The 15,172-nt window shown below is 58.4% G+C and overlaps 1 protein-coding gene across 2 annotated transcripts in view; it reads right to left on the bottom strand.

Moving 5' to 3' along the window:
• The window catches only part of COL2A1 (collagen type II alpha 1 chain), a 31,276-nt gene that overhangs the window by 8,302 nt on the left and 7,802 nt on the right, over positions 1-15,172 (bottom strand). For both annotated transcript variants that reach the window (XM_007463834.1, XM_007463833.1), the window contains 30 exons: positions 15,043-15,120; positions 14,366-14,410; positions 14,206-14,259; positions 13,599-13,652; positions 12,825-12,878; positions 12,394-12,447; positions 12,213-12,266; positions 11,884-11,928; positions 11,279-11,332; positions 8,258-8,302; positions 7,735-7,788; positions 6,200-6,298; positions 5,834-5,878; positions 5,643-5,741; positions 5,425-5,478; positions 4,961-5,068; positions 4,508-4,561; positions 4,328-4,426; positions 4,120-4,173; positions 3,573-3,671; positions 3,125-3,178; positions 2,689-2,742; positions 2,295-2,348; positions 2,056-2,109; positions 1,788-1,832; positions 1,529-1,627; positions 1,221-1,328; positions 879-932; positions 522-575; positions 47-100 (listed from right to left, as the gene is read on the bottom strand). In XM_007463834.1, the coding sequence (XP_007463896.1) occupies positions 47-100; positions 522-575; positions 879-932; positions 1,221-1,328; positions 1,529-1,627; positions 1,788-1,832; positions 2,056-2,109; positions 2,295-2,348; positions 2,689-2,742; positions 3,125-3,178; positions 3,573-3,671; positions 4,120-4,173; positions 4,328-4,426; positions 4,508-4,561; positions 4,961-5,068; positions 5,425-5,478; positions 5,643-5,741; positions 5,834-5,878; positions 6,200-6,298; positions 7,735-7,788; positions 8,258-8,302; positions 11,279-11,332; positions 11,884-11,928; positions 12,213-12,266; positions 12,394-12,447; positions 12,825-12,878; positions 13,599-13,652; positions 14,206-14,259; positions 14,366-14,410; positions 15,043-15,120 (1,932 nt within the window). The remainder of the gene's footprint in view (positions 1-46; positions 101-521; positions 576-878; positions 933-1,220; positions 1,329-1,528; positions 1,628-1,787; positions 1,833-2,055; positions 2,110-2,294; positions 2,349-2,688; positions 2,743-3,124; positions 3,179-3,572; positions 3,672-4,119; positions 4,174-4,327; positions 4,427-4,507; positions 4,562-4,960; positions 5,069-5,424; positions 5,479-5,642; positions 5,742-5,833; positions 5,879-6,199; positions 6,299-7,734; positions 7,789-8,257; positions 8,303-11,278; positions 11,333-11,883; positions 11,929-12,212; positions 12,267-12,393; positions 12,448-12,824; positions 12,879-13,598; positions 13,653-14,205; positions 14,260-14,365; positions 14,411-15,042; positions 15,121-15,172) is intronic.

The raw sequence follows: 15,172 nt of genomic DNA, 5'->3' as shown, positions 1-15,172 counted from the left end.
GGGGGGGGGGGGGCCTGCAGGGCCAGGCTCAGGGGCAGATACTCACCGGGGCGCCGCGAGCACCAGCAGTTCCTGAGGGACCAGGAGGTCCAACTTCTCCCTAAAGTGGGCGGGCGGGTGGGGGGTGGGGCGGACAAAAGCCAAGGATGAGGGATGTAGGGTGAGAGGGGGCCCTTCCAGAGCAAAGTGCATCCAGAGAGCCCTGACGGGGGGGACGGGGGCTCTGGTCTCCCCTCTGACCCGCGGCATGTTCTCCCCTTGTTGCTTTGGCCGTACCTGCACCTACTCGGGGCCGTTGCTGAAGACACCCATACCCCCATCCAACTGCTTCCCTCGGTGGTGCACACAGCCATGACTTTGCCTCTAAGAAGAGCCCCCACCCTCCACTCCTTGCAGCCGCTGCAGGGCAGGAGGCCGACAGGTATCGAGGGAGGGGAAGAGAGAGCAGTCTTTGGCAGGAGATGAGAAGGAGATTCGATGGGGGAGGCGAGGCATAGCGAGGAAAGGGATCCACGACTCACCTTCTCACCGTTGGCACCAGCCGGGCCAGGGGGGCCAATGGGGCCAGTCAGACCCTGGGTGGGGAGAAGGCGGAGTGAGGGGCAGGGAGAGGCAGCCAGGGACGCGGAGTCCCACAGGGAGCCTGGAGACGCCGCACCCAACGGACCTTGGTGTACCCTCGCGTGGCCCCCAGAGCTCCCTCTCACCCTGGGGCCCCCACTTTTGACAGGGAAGTCCTTGTAGTTGCCCAGCCCACAAAACTGAGATAGGAGCAGAGACCACGCTCATACGCTTCCCCTCTGTCCCCTGAGTGCATGAGGTCCCCTGCATCAGTCCCCATCCCGACCCCAGGGAGCCTGCAAGCAGCATCCACTTACCCGTCCACCGTCCTTCCCGGGGGCTCCCTCGGGGCCTTTCTCACCAACATCACCCTGTGGGATAGAGAAAAACGGGCCACCTCAGGGAGGCACTCCAAGATCCCCTTTGCCGGCTCAGCGGCCCCCCTGAATGGGGCTCCAGGCAGAGCTCAGACCCTGGCCAAGAGGGATTCGCTGCAGTCTCAGGGTGGGTGACGAGGAGTAACAGAAGTGAGACGGAGGGAAGTGTCAGGGCAGGATGTCACTCAAGGTCAAACGGAGAGCCTGGGAGGGGTCTCCAAGTTCCTCAAGAGGGTAACGGGGGCCCTCACCGCCCGGAAGCGCGCTCAGCCTGGTACTCACCCTGTCTCCCTTGGGCCCAGCGATGCCAGCTGCTCCTCTCTCACCGGGCATCCCCTGCAGGCCTGGAGGGCCCTGAGCCCCAGGGGGGCCACCTGGGCCAGCTGCGCCCTGCGGTGGGAGAGGAGTCTGTGGAAGGCGGCACTTCCCCTGGGCCCCCCAGGCCCCAAGCCCCCTTTCCTTCCCTTCCTCCTCTGCCCAGACCCCTTTCTGTCTCATCCTCCATCCCTCCCTCCTTCCACCTTCATCCCCCCGAGCCCCCTCCCCTTCCAGCCCAGAGGACCCCCGCCAGCAGGACCCGCCTCACTCACTTTGGGACCATCAGTGCCAGGAGTGCCAGGGAGGCCGCGGGGCCCCTGGAGGCCCTGGGACCCGGGAGAGCCACGTTCCCCTGGGAAACCTCGTTCACCCTGTGACAGAGACACCAACGAGGAGTCAGGCAAGAGAGAAGGGGCGGAGGCCCAGAGAGAGAGGAGACCCAGGACGGCTGTGCTGGGACGCGCGGGCAGAACCGCACGGGAGGGAGCAGGCCCAAGGAGGCCGCGCGGAAACAGTGGACAGGACACTCACCCTGGGACCCACGAGGCCAGGAGCTCCAGCTTCACCAGGAACGCCCTGAAGAGCAAAGAAGGATGTGTGAGAGAGCAGAGCTTTTCTGTCCCAGATCCTTGGCTGAGCTGCCCTCCCGCTGGGGGCTGAGCTCAGACCTGGGCAGCAGGTCCTGGACATCCCCTGGCCTCATGGGGCTCCTTGTGCCCCCTCCTGCCCTTGCCTCCTGGGCATGAGAATAGATCTTCCCACCTAAACAGGCTACAGGTTCAAAGAGCCCCAAACTCACCTGGTCACCTGGTTTTCCACCTTCACCTGGGGGACCGGGCGGGCCAGGAAGTCCCTAGAAGCCAAAGCGACTTGGTTAGGAAAGGAGTGCGTTTGCTGCTGCACCCTGCAGGGAGGCCAGCACAGTGCGAGAGCAGGTGTAGGGGAGGGGGTTCAGGGGAGACTCATCCCTGGGTCCCCCTCAAGGGAGCACTGCTGCTGCCCCAGAGCCCTGCGTGTGGACGGGATCCAGCCGCCTACCTGGAACCCAGATGGCCCAGGAGCACCCTGCTCGCCTCGTTCACCGGCAGGTCCCTGCAGAGGAAGACAAGGGCGAGCTGAGCCAGCCTCCAGAGAATCTGGGAGCCTCACCTAGGCCTACAGGGGCCTGGGGCCGGCCCGCAGGAGGGCAGGCGACACCTTGCCTCACTGCCCAAGCAAGGTGTGCGTGCCTCGCTGTCCTCCCACCAGTGACCCGCACCCCTCACGACCCCGGTGGGGTCCAGGCTGCCTCCTGGGACGCCCTGCCTCAGCTCAGGCTGGGTCAGGTGTCCTGGATCGGCCCAGATCCACACCTGTCAGCTCCATTACTCCCCACCTCTACCCACAAAGCTCCTGCCCACGGGCCACCTGGAGAGGCTGGGCGGGTACTTACAGCAGGTCCAGGGGGGCCTGCAGCTCCTGTCTCACCATCTTTGCCAGGGAGACCCTGGAGGGGAGAGAAAGGGGTGATGGAATGATACACTCTCTTCTTCAGTCCCACAGACCCCGGGACCAGGCAGGTGTACTGTGTGGCCCAGAGTTTCTAGATGATCCCCCGCCTGAACTCCATTTCCACACCTTCCCTTCCTGTCCTTCCCCAGCCCCCTTCTTTCCCTCACTCCTTCTCAGCATGGGAGCCTCCTCCATCTCTCTGGGCTGCTGTCAGCGACCAGAAGTCTCCCCGTGCGGACTCCCAGAGCAGCATGGGCTCAGCCACAGGAATCCACACTGCCAACTAGGGGTCCCAGAAGCAGGCCATAGGGATGCTCTCTCCTTGCAGGGGTGGGTGCAGCAAACGCTAAGGCATGGGCAGTGGGGAGGGTACTTACTCTCAGACCGGGAGCACCAGGCAGTCCTTTCTCACCAGCTTTGCCAGGCTCACCCTGGAAGAAAGAGTGCAGGGCCGTAAGGTGGAGGGCTCTGGTGGGAGCGGGGGTACGGCCAGCTTGGGAGATTGGGGCTTGGGGTCACTGCCTCGTGGACAGCAAAGGCCAAAGCCAAGTGTCAGCACCTCTCTTATGCTCAGAGGTGTGAACTGATAGCGCTGCCCCATGGATCAACGTCATGGCTGAGATGTCCCAAGGGCTCTAGAGAGCCCTGTGTTTCCCCCGATCACATTCACTCCTACGGGGCGTGGAGGTCCAAGCTGCCCAGGGTACCATGGATTCTGCTCATCATGGCCCTTGGGACAACTCTATTCAGGGCCAGCCCTTTCCCCAGGGGCAGGGAGGCAGTGGCACCATATGGAAGGAAACGGAAGGGCAGGTGATTACTTACATTGGCACCTTTGGGGCCAGGGAAACCCATGACACCAGGCTGCCCACGAGTCCCCTGAGGACCTGGGGGTCCAGGGCGACCATCTTCACCAGCGGCTCCCTGAAGGAGAGGACACCATTCTCAGAACACGGACGCTCGACCACATTTGTCCATCCAGTATCTACTAAGTGCTACTATGCAGCAGGCTCAGGGCTGGGCACTGGCCAGACAGACAGCACGTGGGATTGACCGAGTTCGCAAACAGCAGCCCACACCACACACAGGCCCCATCGGCGACAAGGCACTCCTTCGCTTGTAAGTTTTGTCCCTGAAAGTGCACGTCATGCTTCGTCTTCCCCCAACAGAAGGCCCAAATGCACAAGGGGGTGGCGTTTTCAGCACTCACAGCCACTGCACAGGCCACACCTGGCCCTGGTACCTACCATCTGTCCCCCACCCCAATTCTCAAAATTCACGGGCTGCCCCTACCCAACTCCTGTCTCTCTTCCCATCTGCCTCCCCAAGGATTTCGCCAACCCCTCCCAACGACCCCAGATGATGGACTTACAGAAGGACCAACTTTGCCTTGAGGACCAGCATCACCAGGGCGACCAGTGAGACCCTTTGTGTAGGGGAGAGAAGAGGATGGGTGTCAGGGCAGCCTCAGGACCCGCCCAAACCTGGCAGCACAGGGGCGGAGGGGCCAGGTGGGGCAGGGCATGAGGGGTCTGCTCCAAGTCAGAAGCCGAGGACAAAAAAGCAGCTCTGCTACTTACCCGGGCTCCAGGGAGGCCGGGCTCTCCAGGACGGCCAGGGTCACCATTGGCTCCCTTGCGACCAGCAAGACCGCTGGGCCCTCGCTCTCCAGGGGCTCCCTACGCGAGAGGAGGCAGGGGGTCAGCAGAAAGCCATTTGACCAGTGATGTGGGGACCCCAGCCCCTGTGCCCCGACTCACCTTGGGACCTGCCAGACCATCCTGACCTGGGAAGCCACGGTTGCCAGGAGCACCCTGGGGAGAAGTGGAGAGGAGAGGCTGTGAGTTAGGGTGGCCCCTGACCCAACCACGGCTGCAGAGAGCCTCGCCAGACCCCAGGGGGTCCATCCTACGAACCCGCCAACCATAATTTCTGTGGCGCAGTAGCTACGGCCAGCAAGATTCTGAGAGACTAGCTTCTTGGGCCTGTCCCCACCTTTCTGGGAAGGAGCTGCAACTAGTTCAGGCCATCCCGGGGCGGGGGCGTGGAGAGACACAAAGGAGGAGGAGGTTTCCTATCCCCGTGGTGGGTGGAGAAAAGAGAAGCTGGACGTCTAGGAGGCCACAGACTCGGCAAAGACCCAGAGCCACAGGGACCGGACTTGCATCTCCAGGTCGCGCCCCAATGAGCGTGGGGACTCCTGGCCCACTTACTCTTTCTCCAGGGGGCCCAGCGGGCCCAGCACCACCAGGCTCTCCACGGGCCCCTCTTTTGCCTTCTTCACCAGCAGGACCGGGGGCTCCTTGGGGACCAGTAGGGCCCTGAGAACCAGCACAAAGGAGAAACAGGGTGAGCCTTCGCCAGGCCCTGGGGCGAGCACCGGCCTGGTGTGTGCAGGAAGCGGCGGTGACTGTTGTTTCAGGGCTGGGGGACCTGGGGAAGTGAGGCCGCAAAGGATCAGCGTGGGGCGGGGGGAGCAGAAGCGCCCCAGGGGGAAGAGAGAGAGTATAAAGTTCAAACTGGTCAAGCTGGTCAGGCCAACGATGGGAGCTGAAGCTGCAACAGCTGCCCAACCTTGTCATATCTCGTCTCCGACACGGCCTGAGACGACCCGGATTAGGGGACAGAGCTCCTGCAGAGGTGGGCAGTGGGCCAGGCGTGGTGGCCAGATACTCACCGGTTCTCCCTTGGGGCCTTGTTCGCCTTTGAAGCCAGCAATACCAGGCTCACCCTTAACAAAGGAGAAAGGCAGGTTCTCACACTCGGTTCTCTCCATGGCCCTGTCCCTACCTCCCGAAACCCTTAAAGGCGCCCCACCAAAGGACACGGTGTGAGCGCAGGAAGGAGGGATGGCGGTTTTGACTCTGGGGCGCTTGGCTTCATCCTGGATCTTACCGTTTGACCTTTCGGGCCCAGAGGACCAGTTGCACCTTGAGGGCCGGGTGGACCACGGGGCCCAGGGAAGCCGGGAGCACCAGCAATGCCAGGGGCACCCTATCCGCATGAGCAGAGAGAGAGGCATCAGGAGAGGGGGCAACGAGGGACTGACCCCACCGGGAGGTGCCAAGTCCAAGGGCAGCACTCACAGCAGATCCTTTAGCTCCAGGAATTCCATCAGATCCAGGGTTACCCTGAAAAAGGAGACTGTCATTATAAAATAAGCAGCGAAGAATAAACCCCAGCCATCTCCTAGCCCTCCAGGCCCCAGGTCCAGGGGCTGCAGCAGCAGCTGTCCATTCCAGGCATGGCCCTGCTGGACATTTCAGGGGGAGGATGGGCGATGGAGGGAGACATGTCTCTAGAGATGGGCGGGGGGTGGGGGGGTGGCAGGCATTCAGCCAGAATGAAGGTTTCATGATTGAGACGCCACTTCCCTCATAGCTAAGCACAGTGTCAAGTGTGCCAAGGCCTCAGACCCCAGACCCTTCAGACGAAAGAGAAGCTCCACTTACAGAGGCACCAGCCGGCCCGGGGGACCCAGGAGTACCAGGTTCACCGCGAGAACCTTGGGCACCTTCAGGCCCTCGAGCACCGGTGGGGCCGGCTTCACCCTGGAAGAGATAGGGAGGGATGGAGTGAGGGCAAGTCAGGGGGACAGAGACCTCGTGGGCCAGCAACAGTTCAGGACAAGCTGTACACACGCACCAGAAAGCTGAGCCCTGCTCCGGAGCACCTGGGTTCCCACGTGGGCTGCCTGGCTGAGCTCGCCGCCCTGATGACTTCCTACCCCACCCACCCTACCCTCCATCTGCCCCCTATACGGCGACCACCAGTAGCAAGCACGCAGTTTCATGCCACAGCCTGGGCATCGTGCTTGTCCCGTCAGCACCGTTCAGAAAAGCCCAAGCTGAGGGACCCTGCCAGCCCAGTGTCGTGGGGATGATGGACAGATGGCTGAGACGGGCAGGCACCTCTACCTCCCCTTCCCTCCCTATTTTCTCTTTTATTGAGGCTCTCAAACAGCTCAGCTCGGGGCACCACTTGGCTTGTATCTGGCTGATGTGTGACCCAGGCTCTGGGCCAAGCCCGTTTGAAGGGAGCCAGAAAGCCGGGGAAGAAGCAAGCTGGGTCCAGCACCCCAACACTACTTTTCCCCAAACGGCCTCTGCTTTTACTTTCATTTTTTCCTGAAAGTTACAGCTGGCTGCGATCTAGGCTCTCCGGACAGCGGAGTCCCTGGGGAGGACGGGCGACCTGGAGGGAGGGCAGAGCCTCCTCGGGTTTCTTCTTAGAACATTCTTGCTTTCCGTCTGTAATTATTATTTTCTAAAGGTCAGGCCCCCTCGCCTTCCGCTGTTCCTCTTCACAATGGGTCTCCTTCACCCGGCTCCTGGGGCCTCAGGCACTGTCTGGTTGCCATGGAAACCCCCAGGAGGGAAAAAGCAACCTGATGCCGGTGACCGCACGGAGGCTCCTTATTCATCTCCTGGCGGGCACCAGGAGAGAATTCCCAGGGACACACGCGCACTGGAATCCCTCCTGGGCCACAGGGGCCTTTCCCTGAACTGGCTGGCCTCCCGCTGGCCTCTGTTAATCCTTGGAAGAACTCTATTAACACGGCTTGGGAGAGCCAAGGCCCCCCAAATGAAGCAGCGGCGAGAGGGGAGCGTGGAACCATCTCTGAGTCCGTTTCCCTCCAACTCTCTTCCGGGTCTAAGTCGGCTGAGCTTTGCCTTCTTCCCGTTGGTTCCTGGTCTTCTGCTCCCTCCCAGGTCTCAGGTGTCTCCCCACCTTTTTCTGCCCTGCCCCGCTCTGAAGCTGTAACTGTATCTCCAGCTTTTTATCATTCCATCTTACTTTCCCTTCCAGCTGGTGACTCTGCCAAGTGCCTGGCTTTTTCCTCGTTTTCCGTGGAGAGTGGAGGTGGGGAGGGGGTGGAGGACACGCCTCCGAAGGGAAGGGGGCGGGGAAGGGGGGTCATCCAGGGCGCAGTCAGCAAGGGCTACGGGGAGAGCGGGGTTCCTGACACAACAGGCAGGACACGCACCTTGGCACCAGGAGCACCGGGGAAGCCAGGACCGCCAGCAGGACCCACGGGACCCTGGAGGAAGCAAGTGGATGGAGAGGCGAATGCTGATTCGCGGCAGACTCTCTCCGGCCTCCAGAGTGAGACCCACCCCCCACGCCTCACATGCCGTCCCACCTTTGTACCGGTATTGGCCTACATCCCTGTGGCCGAAAGTCCCTGGGTGAAAACTGTCCCCACTGCCAGTGTCCCCAAGCCTGGCTTCACAAGGCAAAGCAGGTTTCTGACTAAATACATGGTGAGAAGCAGGCGATTCTTTCACCTCCCTCTCTATCCCTCCTCAAGAAAACTACCGAAAGGGTGGCTGAGAAAAATGACCCGCTGCTTCCAAGCTTGTTGAACATGCTCTTGCAGTAATGAAAAATTATTTCTCCTCCTTTCCAGTAGAAGCCAGAGCATGGCCTGCGTACTGAGTAAACACTGCAGCTTCATTGGGCTGCTGACTGGGACGCGGGTAGACCTGCCCGGGCTGGAGCGAACTTACCGGAGGCCCTGCGGGGCCGGGTTGGCCATCGTTGCCCCGAGCACCCTGCGAGCGAGAAGGAAGCAGCCACCGTCAGAGGCGCGCGCACGTCCAGTCCCTCCCTGCCTCAGCCCACCCCCATGGTACCCCAGGGCTGAGCACGAGGCTGGCAGGTCCTCCAGGGCGGCTGGGAGAACCGGGAGGGCAGTGGGCTTATTCTCAGCTTAACAAAGCCTGGGTTTCCAGCTATTATGTGACCACTTTATATATGACAGTACCTCAGAATTCTAGTAAAGGACTAGTAAAAAAATGAATCATGCCTTCTTTCATCACATTCCCTGAGTGTACCCTGAGAGCCTGGTGTGGTTCCAAGCACTATGTATGTAGCAATAAATAAAACGTACATGTGTTCTGTTGTTATGAAACTTACTCTGTAGAGGAGAGGCGATACAGACTCTAACAAACATTAAGAAAAAGTACAACAGATGTTAGAATGTGTAAGTCCCACAGTGAAAAATAAAGGTGTTCAATAGAAAATGTCAAAGGAGGGGTGCAGTTTTTTGTTTGTTTTTTTTTTTGCGGTACGCGGGCCTCTCACTGTCGTGTCCTCTCCCGTTGCGGAGCACAGGCTCCGGACGCGCAGGCTCGGCGGCCATGCCTCACGGGCCCAGCCACTCCGCGGCACGTGGGATCTTCCCGGCCCGGGGCACGAACGCGTGTCCCCTGCATCGGCAGGCGGCCTCTCAACCACCGCGCCACCAGGGAAGCCCTGTTTCATCATTTCTTAAACTTCCGTTTAGACCCCAGGTATCCCTAACTTCAAGGCCGAGTTATCATTTAAAGATTCGGTGAACTGGGCCAAAGGAGAACCAAACAGCCAAGCATCGACCCTGACTGAATGCTTCCTGCCTGTCACAGCAGGAAGCACTCTCCGGACTCGGGTAACCTCCCTGGTTAAGGCTTGGTTAACTCCAGGATCTGCGCCCCACCATCCTCCAACCCATAAAACCACCTGCTTCTATGGAAAACAAAGAAGCTGCGGGACATCTGCCAGCAGCCCAGGAAGAAGCTTTGTGATGGGGACGGGACACCGGGCAGAGCCCGAGGACCACATCTGCCCCAAGACTTCCTTCACAGGAAGGCAAGGCTGCCGGCATTTCCTCTACAAGCCTTGCCCTTTGAGGGTTTTCTCCTGAGTTTGTGGTGAGCACCCCTAGGGCCTCTCTCAAGGCCCCTCGAGGCCCAGGGGACCGTTAGGCTAGGTGGCGCTGGGCCTGGCACCTGGTCCTTTGAGGACCTCGGCTGAGCCCCGTCGGCCTGCCTCTGCCTCTCCTCGGAAGCCAAAGAAGGATGCTTTAGGGGGAGCTCCTGTTTTAAAGGAGACTCAACTCTCCCTCCTGGCTATGGTCCATTTCTCCTGAGACTCTCCCCGTTGGCATTAAACAGGGAAGCAAGAGAAGACTTAAGAAAATGTCACAGGGAACATAAAGCCTCAGCGCTGGCCAGGGCCCCTTCTGGACTAGCCTGGCCGCTTCGAGAAGCACCCACCCTCCAGGGGTCAGCCAGAGGAGAGGCCTGGGCTGGCCGTGAGTGAGGGGGAGCTGCAGTGCCGCCTGGGAGGCCAGAGCTGGGCGGGCATCCAGGGTTCCTCCTGCAGCAAGGCTGGGGAGTGGGCACCGTCTGGCCCAAGGTGGGGGGCACGTGACCACAGCAGGCAGAGGCCAACCCAGCCCAGTCCCTGGCCAGGCCTTGAACCCGGGCCTGCGCTTGGAACTGCGTGATATTGTCAATCTTCTATGCCTAATCCTGTGCACACCCTGCCAGCCTGACTACCACGGGGACAGGAATCAGCGAGGAGGAGCGAGAAGCAGGGTCTACTGTGCCCAGGAAGGAGGGAAAACAGGGATGCAGCTCATCTGTGCCCCTCACGGAGCGTGGCCACCATGGCTCCCACAAGCCACGTCTTGACAACCTGCCGAAATCGCAGTGTTTCTCGGCAGGGCCAGCGCTCTCTAATCCCCTCACACAAAGCGACCCGGGGACAAGCCACTTCAAGAGCTCTGGCTGACAAATGGGGGTCGAGGCTGCTTGGTATCTCACTGACCTGATTTTGAGGGAAATTTCTGCCAAAACAGATACATTATCTGGAAAGCAGTAAAACCGAGTGAAGCTGATTTACTTTGGCCGGTCCTGCAAGGACCCGTGAGGAGGGGCCCCAGAGCTTGGGTGGCTGGGTGTGAAATCAACAAGAGAGCATAATCTTTCTTAAACACAGCTTTCATCGCATCACTCGCCTGACCAGGCGCCCACAAGGGCTCTCGATTGCTAAGGGATCAGAGCTAAACACCTGCACCCTCCACCATGGCAAATCCCCGTGCTCTTAACTTCCCCCATTAACAAGACCACCAGAGTCTGAGGCTGCAAAGCATAGTTTGTCTTAAGCTATTTAACCGTTCGGTGCCTCGGTTTCTTCTCCTCTAAAATGGGGAGGACAATAGAACCTACCTCACAGGATATGAGGGAAGATTGGATGAGACTAAGCATCTCAGGTATTAAACAGAGGGAGTGCCCGTGAAGTGGTGGCCACTGGTATATCATAGTGTCACCAGCAGTGCACCAATGTCAAGTATGTGAGCTGACCCTGGACTGTTAATACTTTTCTAGGGCAGCACCTGAGCAACCAGAAAGAACAAAAAGGAGCACAGTACTCTAGCCAATTAAAGTCTGTCCATAAATTCGAACGGGATTCATGGGGAGCAGGTGGGGCTGTTGAGGGGATTACCTGAATAATCGAGGCTGGTTAAGGATACTCCTGCCTTTACCACCCAGCCCTCCCATGGCCCACGCCCAGTCCCCCGACTGCAGACCCAGCCTGGGAATTTGTGACGGGCACACACTAGAGTGAATCCTCACGGGAGGATGATACTCTCTACACCTCGCAGGCTTGTTTTGAGCGTCAGGCAGAATAACCCTAAATGCAAGTGCCTCGTAAACTTGAAAGTGCTGGACAAATGGTGGCTCTTGGTCTTGTCAATTACTCACCGCAGCGCCAGCAGGGCCAGTCCGTCCTCTCTCACCGGGCAGGCCACGGGGACCCTGGGACACACACCAGGACAGCACAAGCATGAGTTGACTCAAGGACACCCTGCACCATCACTTAACCTGCAGGCCCTTCCTGGACACCTGAGGGGAGGGAGCGTGCAGTGCCCAGGAGGCAAAGGTGTGGATGCCCCTGACCTCACCTTCCTGATTCAGGACGCTCCTATCACACCAAAGGTTCTTCTGCCATGGCAGAGCACACAGGTGCGCCTGTGGTTACCTACTGGGAGCCCTGTTCGAGGCACATCTTGCTTCTTGAAATAGATGAGCTCCCCAAAATGTTGAAAATAAATGAAATTTGTAAACATTGAAGCACGCCTCAAGTGTGCTAACAGGGCTAATTCAAGGAAATGTTGGTGAAACCTTGACCAAATCATCTACTTGATACATTTTGCCTTTTGCTCATAATCAGATCAATCTATAAAACTGAGTATCTACTTTGCATAAAGGGAGCCATGGCATTTATGGTGAAGCCACCTGCCAGGCTTTAGAAGGTATCTGAAGAGTGTCTGGAGAGGCCCTCCCGGTGGGAATGCTCATATACTCACCATTGGGCCTGGAGAACCGTTCTCTCCTGGGGAACCACTCTCACCCTGGAAAAGAGAGGCAGAGGGTCAGTGACTGGGACCCCAGTGCTAGCCCCCAGACAACTCCCATGGAAGAAGCCGAAAGCTCTGGTCATCTCAGCTAGCACTGACACCCCCAAACTTTAGTTCTGTGAGGGACAATTCCCAGAGCTCTCCAGAACTGCCGTACGTACATTAGGACATAGGACTGGTGGTCCTAACCCAAGCTGTTCAGACGTCCTAACTCCACTGAGCTCAGTAGCATCTCCCTGTTGTCCGTCCCCCATCCTCGTGTGCTTCTTGGTCCTTACCTTCACACCTGGAGCACCAGCTTCTCCCTTAGCACCATCTAGACCTGGGTAACCCTACGGGACAAGAGAAGACATTCAATCGCACTTCTGGGGAAGCCACATAGGAAGATTCATGTCCTCAAAAGCTTTTTTCTCCCTTGGTCAATCCCTTCCTTCTAACACCCTCACCCCTGATACTTACTCTGTGACCTTTGACACCAGGAAGGCCTGGGGTCCCTGGGAAGCCGCGAGCACCCTGCAATCCAAAGAAGAGATTCTCAGGGCACCGAGCAGAACCGGGTTAAGACGACCCTGGGCTGCTACAGAGCCCTCAGAGCCAGGCAGCAGTGGAAGCCCAGCACTGGGACCATCTTTCAGTCAATCCCAGAATCCCCTTCACTGTGCCTCACCCCATCTTATGCAAAGTGGGTATGAACAACTGCCAGCCTCCCAGGGCCCATGATAGGATCAGAGACATGGTCATCAGCATGAAGGTATGATGTACGTGGAGACTGCTGGAATTTTAGGAGGGAGCTAACGGAACTGGATGAGCTGGGCGGGAGGCCACTGCCTTGGCTGCAAGGAGGGAGACTCTGGGAATGATGTTGGAGGCTGGGGAAGGTGGGGCTTTACCTGAGGACCAGGAAGGCCTCTCTCGCCAGGTTTTCCAGCCTTTCCAGCTTCACCCTGAAGGGAGAGAGATGAACCTCAGCTTCCTCAGGAGACACGTTAGCACAGCTGGCACACTCCGGAGCACCGTCTCTCCTCCCAGCCCGCCACGCCTTTGCCCACCTGCTTCCTCATCTCCACGCCCCCTCCTTCAGGTCCCAGACTTCCCCGAATGCCTTCCCTGGCTCACCGTGTCTTCTCTCACACAGCTGCCTGTGCCCTGGGCAAGCTCCTCCGTCCCCAACCCCACGGCCTCCAGCCTCCCCTGGTGGGCTCCCTGTCTCCTCTCATAGGCGCTGCTGACTGGCCTAGGGCCCCCTAACCTCAGAGACTTTCACTGCCTAATGGGATTCACGAGTGCCAATTCTTGCCTCTTCCCTTTGTTTGCATCCCTTGCAGACATCCTGACTCAGGCTGAGCTTTTCCTACTACACCTTTCCCCTTGTGTTTTCCCTCTCCCTTCTCTCACTTCTCAATTTCCCTTCCAGGAGTTAATGATGTTTTAATTATTTCCCTTCCCAGTGGGTCCAAAGCAGTCCCCAAGGCAATTGCAAGCTAAGTTGCCAGTGGAAATGTGGACAGTAGGCGGAGTCCGAGTCTCCAACGGACCAGCTCTGCCCCTCAGGTTGCCTCCCCCTTGGGTCAAGCCGAGGGTGCCTCTGTATCACTGCCCAGCACCCCCTCTCTGGGCCCTTTCAAGTGAGGCGGCCACCTGTTTGACTCCTCAGGTGTACTCACATCGTCACCAGGTTTTCCAGGGGGGCCAGTAGGACCGCGGGGACCCATGGGACCCTACGAACGAAATAGGAGAGTTTAAGAGATGGTCGGAGGGGGAAGACACCTAATCAGTGGACAAAATTTGGGGACTGTAGCTTTCGGAAGCTAGCTCCTCTATAAGGAAAAAATGATGGAAGAACCCTGGGACTTCCCTGGCAGTTCAGCGCTTCAGACTCCATGCTTCCAATGCAGGGGTTGCGGCTTTGCTCCCCGGTCAGGGAACTAAGATCCTGCCTGCTTGGCCCAAATATTCAACTACACTCCAATTAAAATAAAAAAGATGGAAGAACCCACTTTGTGCTGAGAGAGAGCAGATCATAGTGGGAGGCAGTGGACAGCACAGGCCAGGGGTGACCCAGAAAAAGGACTGAGGTGACAGAGTCCTGGGTGGTTCTTGCCACACCTGGCTCTCTGTCCCCCCAGAGCTAAGAGGGGACATCTGGGTTTCCTTTGAGCCCTCCACCGTGGGAAGTGCTGGGCAGAGCCCGGGAGGCGACAGGATCGGGGTTGGAGTGGTACATCGTTGGAAGCTCCCCCCCAGGAGGGCAGGGCGCACGGAGGTACTCACAGCAACGCCGGGTTCCCCAGGTTCACCAGGGTTGCCTTGAAATCCTTGAGGTCCCTAAAAAGTAAAGTGAGGATACCAGGTTGGCCCCCCGCAAACTGACATCAGATAGCTTGAAAGCATCTGTGTCTCCACCTTCCAAAAGGAAAGGCCCAGTACTTACGGGAGCACCTGCAGGACCTGGAGGTCCCCGAGGTCCCATGGGGCCCTGCATTGGAACAGAAAATGAGGAGCTTTACTGGAAATGCTTCACCCACAGCCTCCAGGGTGCCACCTCCTCCCAGCCAACAGCCCAGACAAAGGACAAGGAGTTACTCTGTGAGCAGGGTGCCTGCAGTGGCCGCCCCCTCTCATTTCCCACTCCCCTCGCAACAATCTATTTTTATTTATAGGTACCATTTGGACAGAGAAGCTGGCCTTGCTTTCCCCTGGACGGCAGCCATGTTTACTAAAGTCTGAGTTTCATTTAGCATGTGCCAAGTGGGAGCTGCAGGGCTGAGATTTCCTGCTGGAAGTCTTGTGGATGCTGGAGAACAGTGGCTGCTGTCTGCATTCTTCAGTTCTCATTCCAAGACCAATAGCAACTGGCCTTCTGACAGATCAGCCTATATGCCTCTCTCCATCCTCATTCTTCTTAGTCACTCCAGCGCATCATTAAAACTGGCATCCATCGCTGTTAAAACCCAAATGCTTTGGGCTAGCTAAATGGGAGGTTACGTAACTGTTGGGCAAGAGCTGCTCTAAGCAATTACCTGTAAAGTGGGGTTGTCAGAGTCCCTGGCTCTGCTAAGGGCCACCTCCTGCCATTTTGGCTGCAAAGAACCGGTGTTTTTTTCTTACCATTGGTCCCTGCATTACTCCCATCTGGGCGCCACCAGCCTTCTCATCAAATCCTCCAGCCAACTGAGCAGCAAAGTTCTGCAAATAAACCCAACAGCATTAAAAGCTTGAGAGGCCCTGTGCTTTCCCT

This window comes from Lipotes vexillifer, unplaced genomic scaffold, assembly GCF_000442215.2.
Source record: "Lipotes vexillifer unplaced genomic scaffold, Lipotes_vexillifer_v1.1 scaffold349, whole genome shotgun sequence".
NCBI lineage: Eukaryota > Metazoa > Chordata > Mammalia > Artiodactyla > Lipotidae > Lipotes > Lipotes vexillifer.
This window is presented reverse-complemented; position numbering and strand designations above follow the sequence as displayed.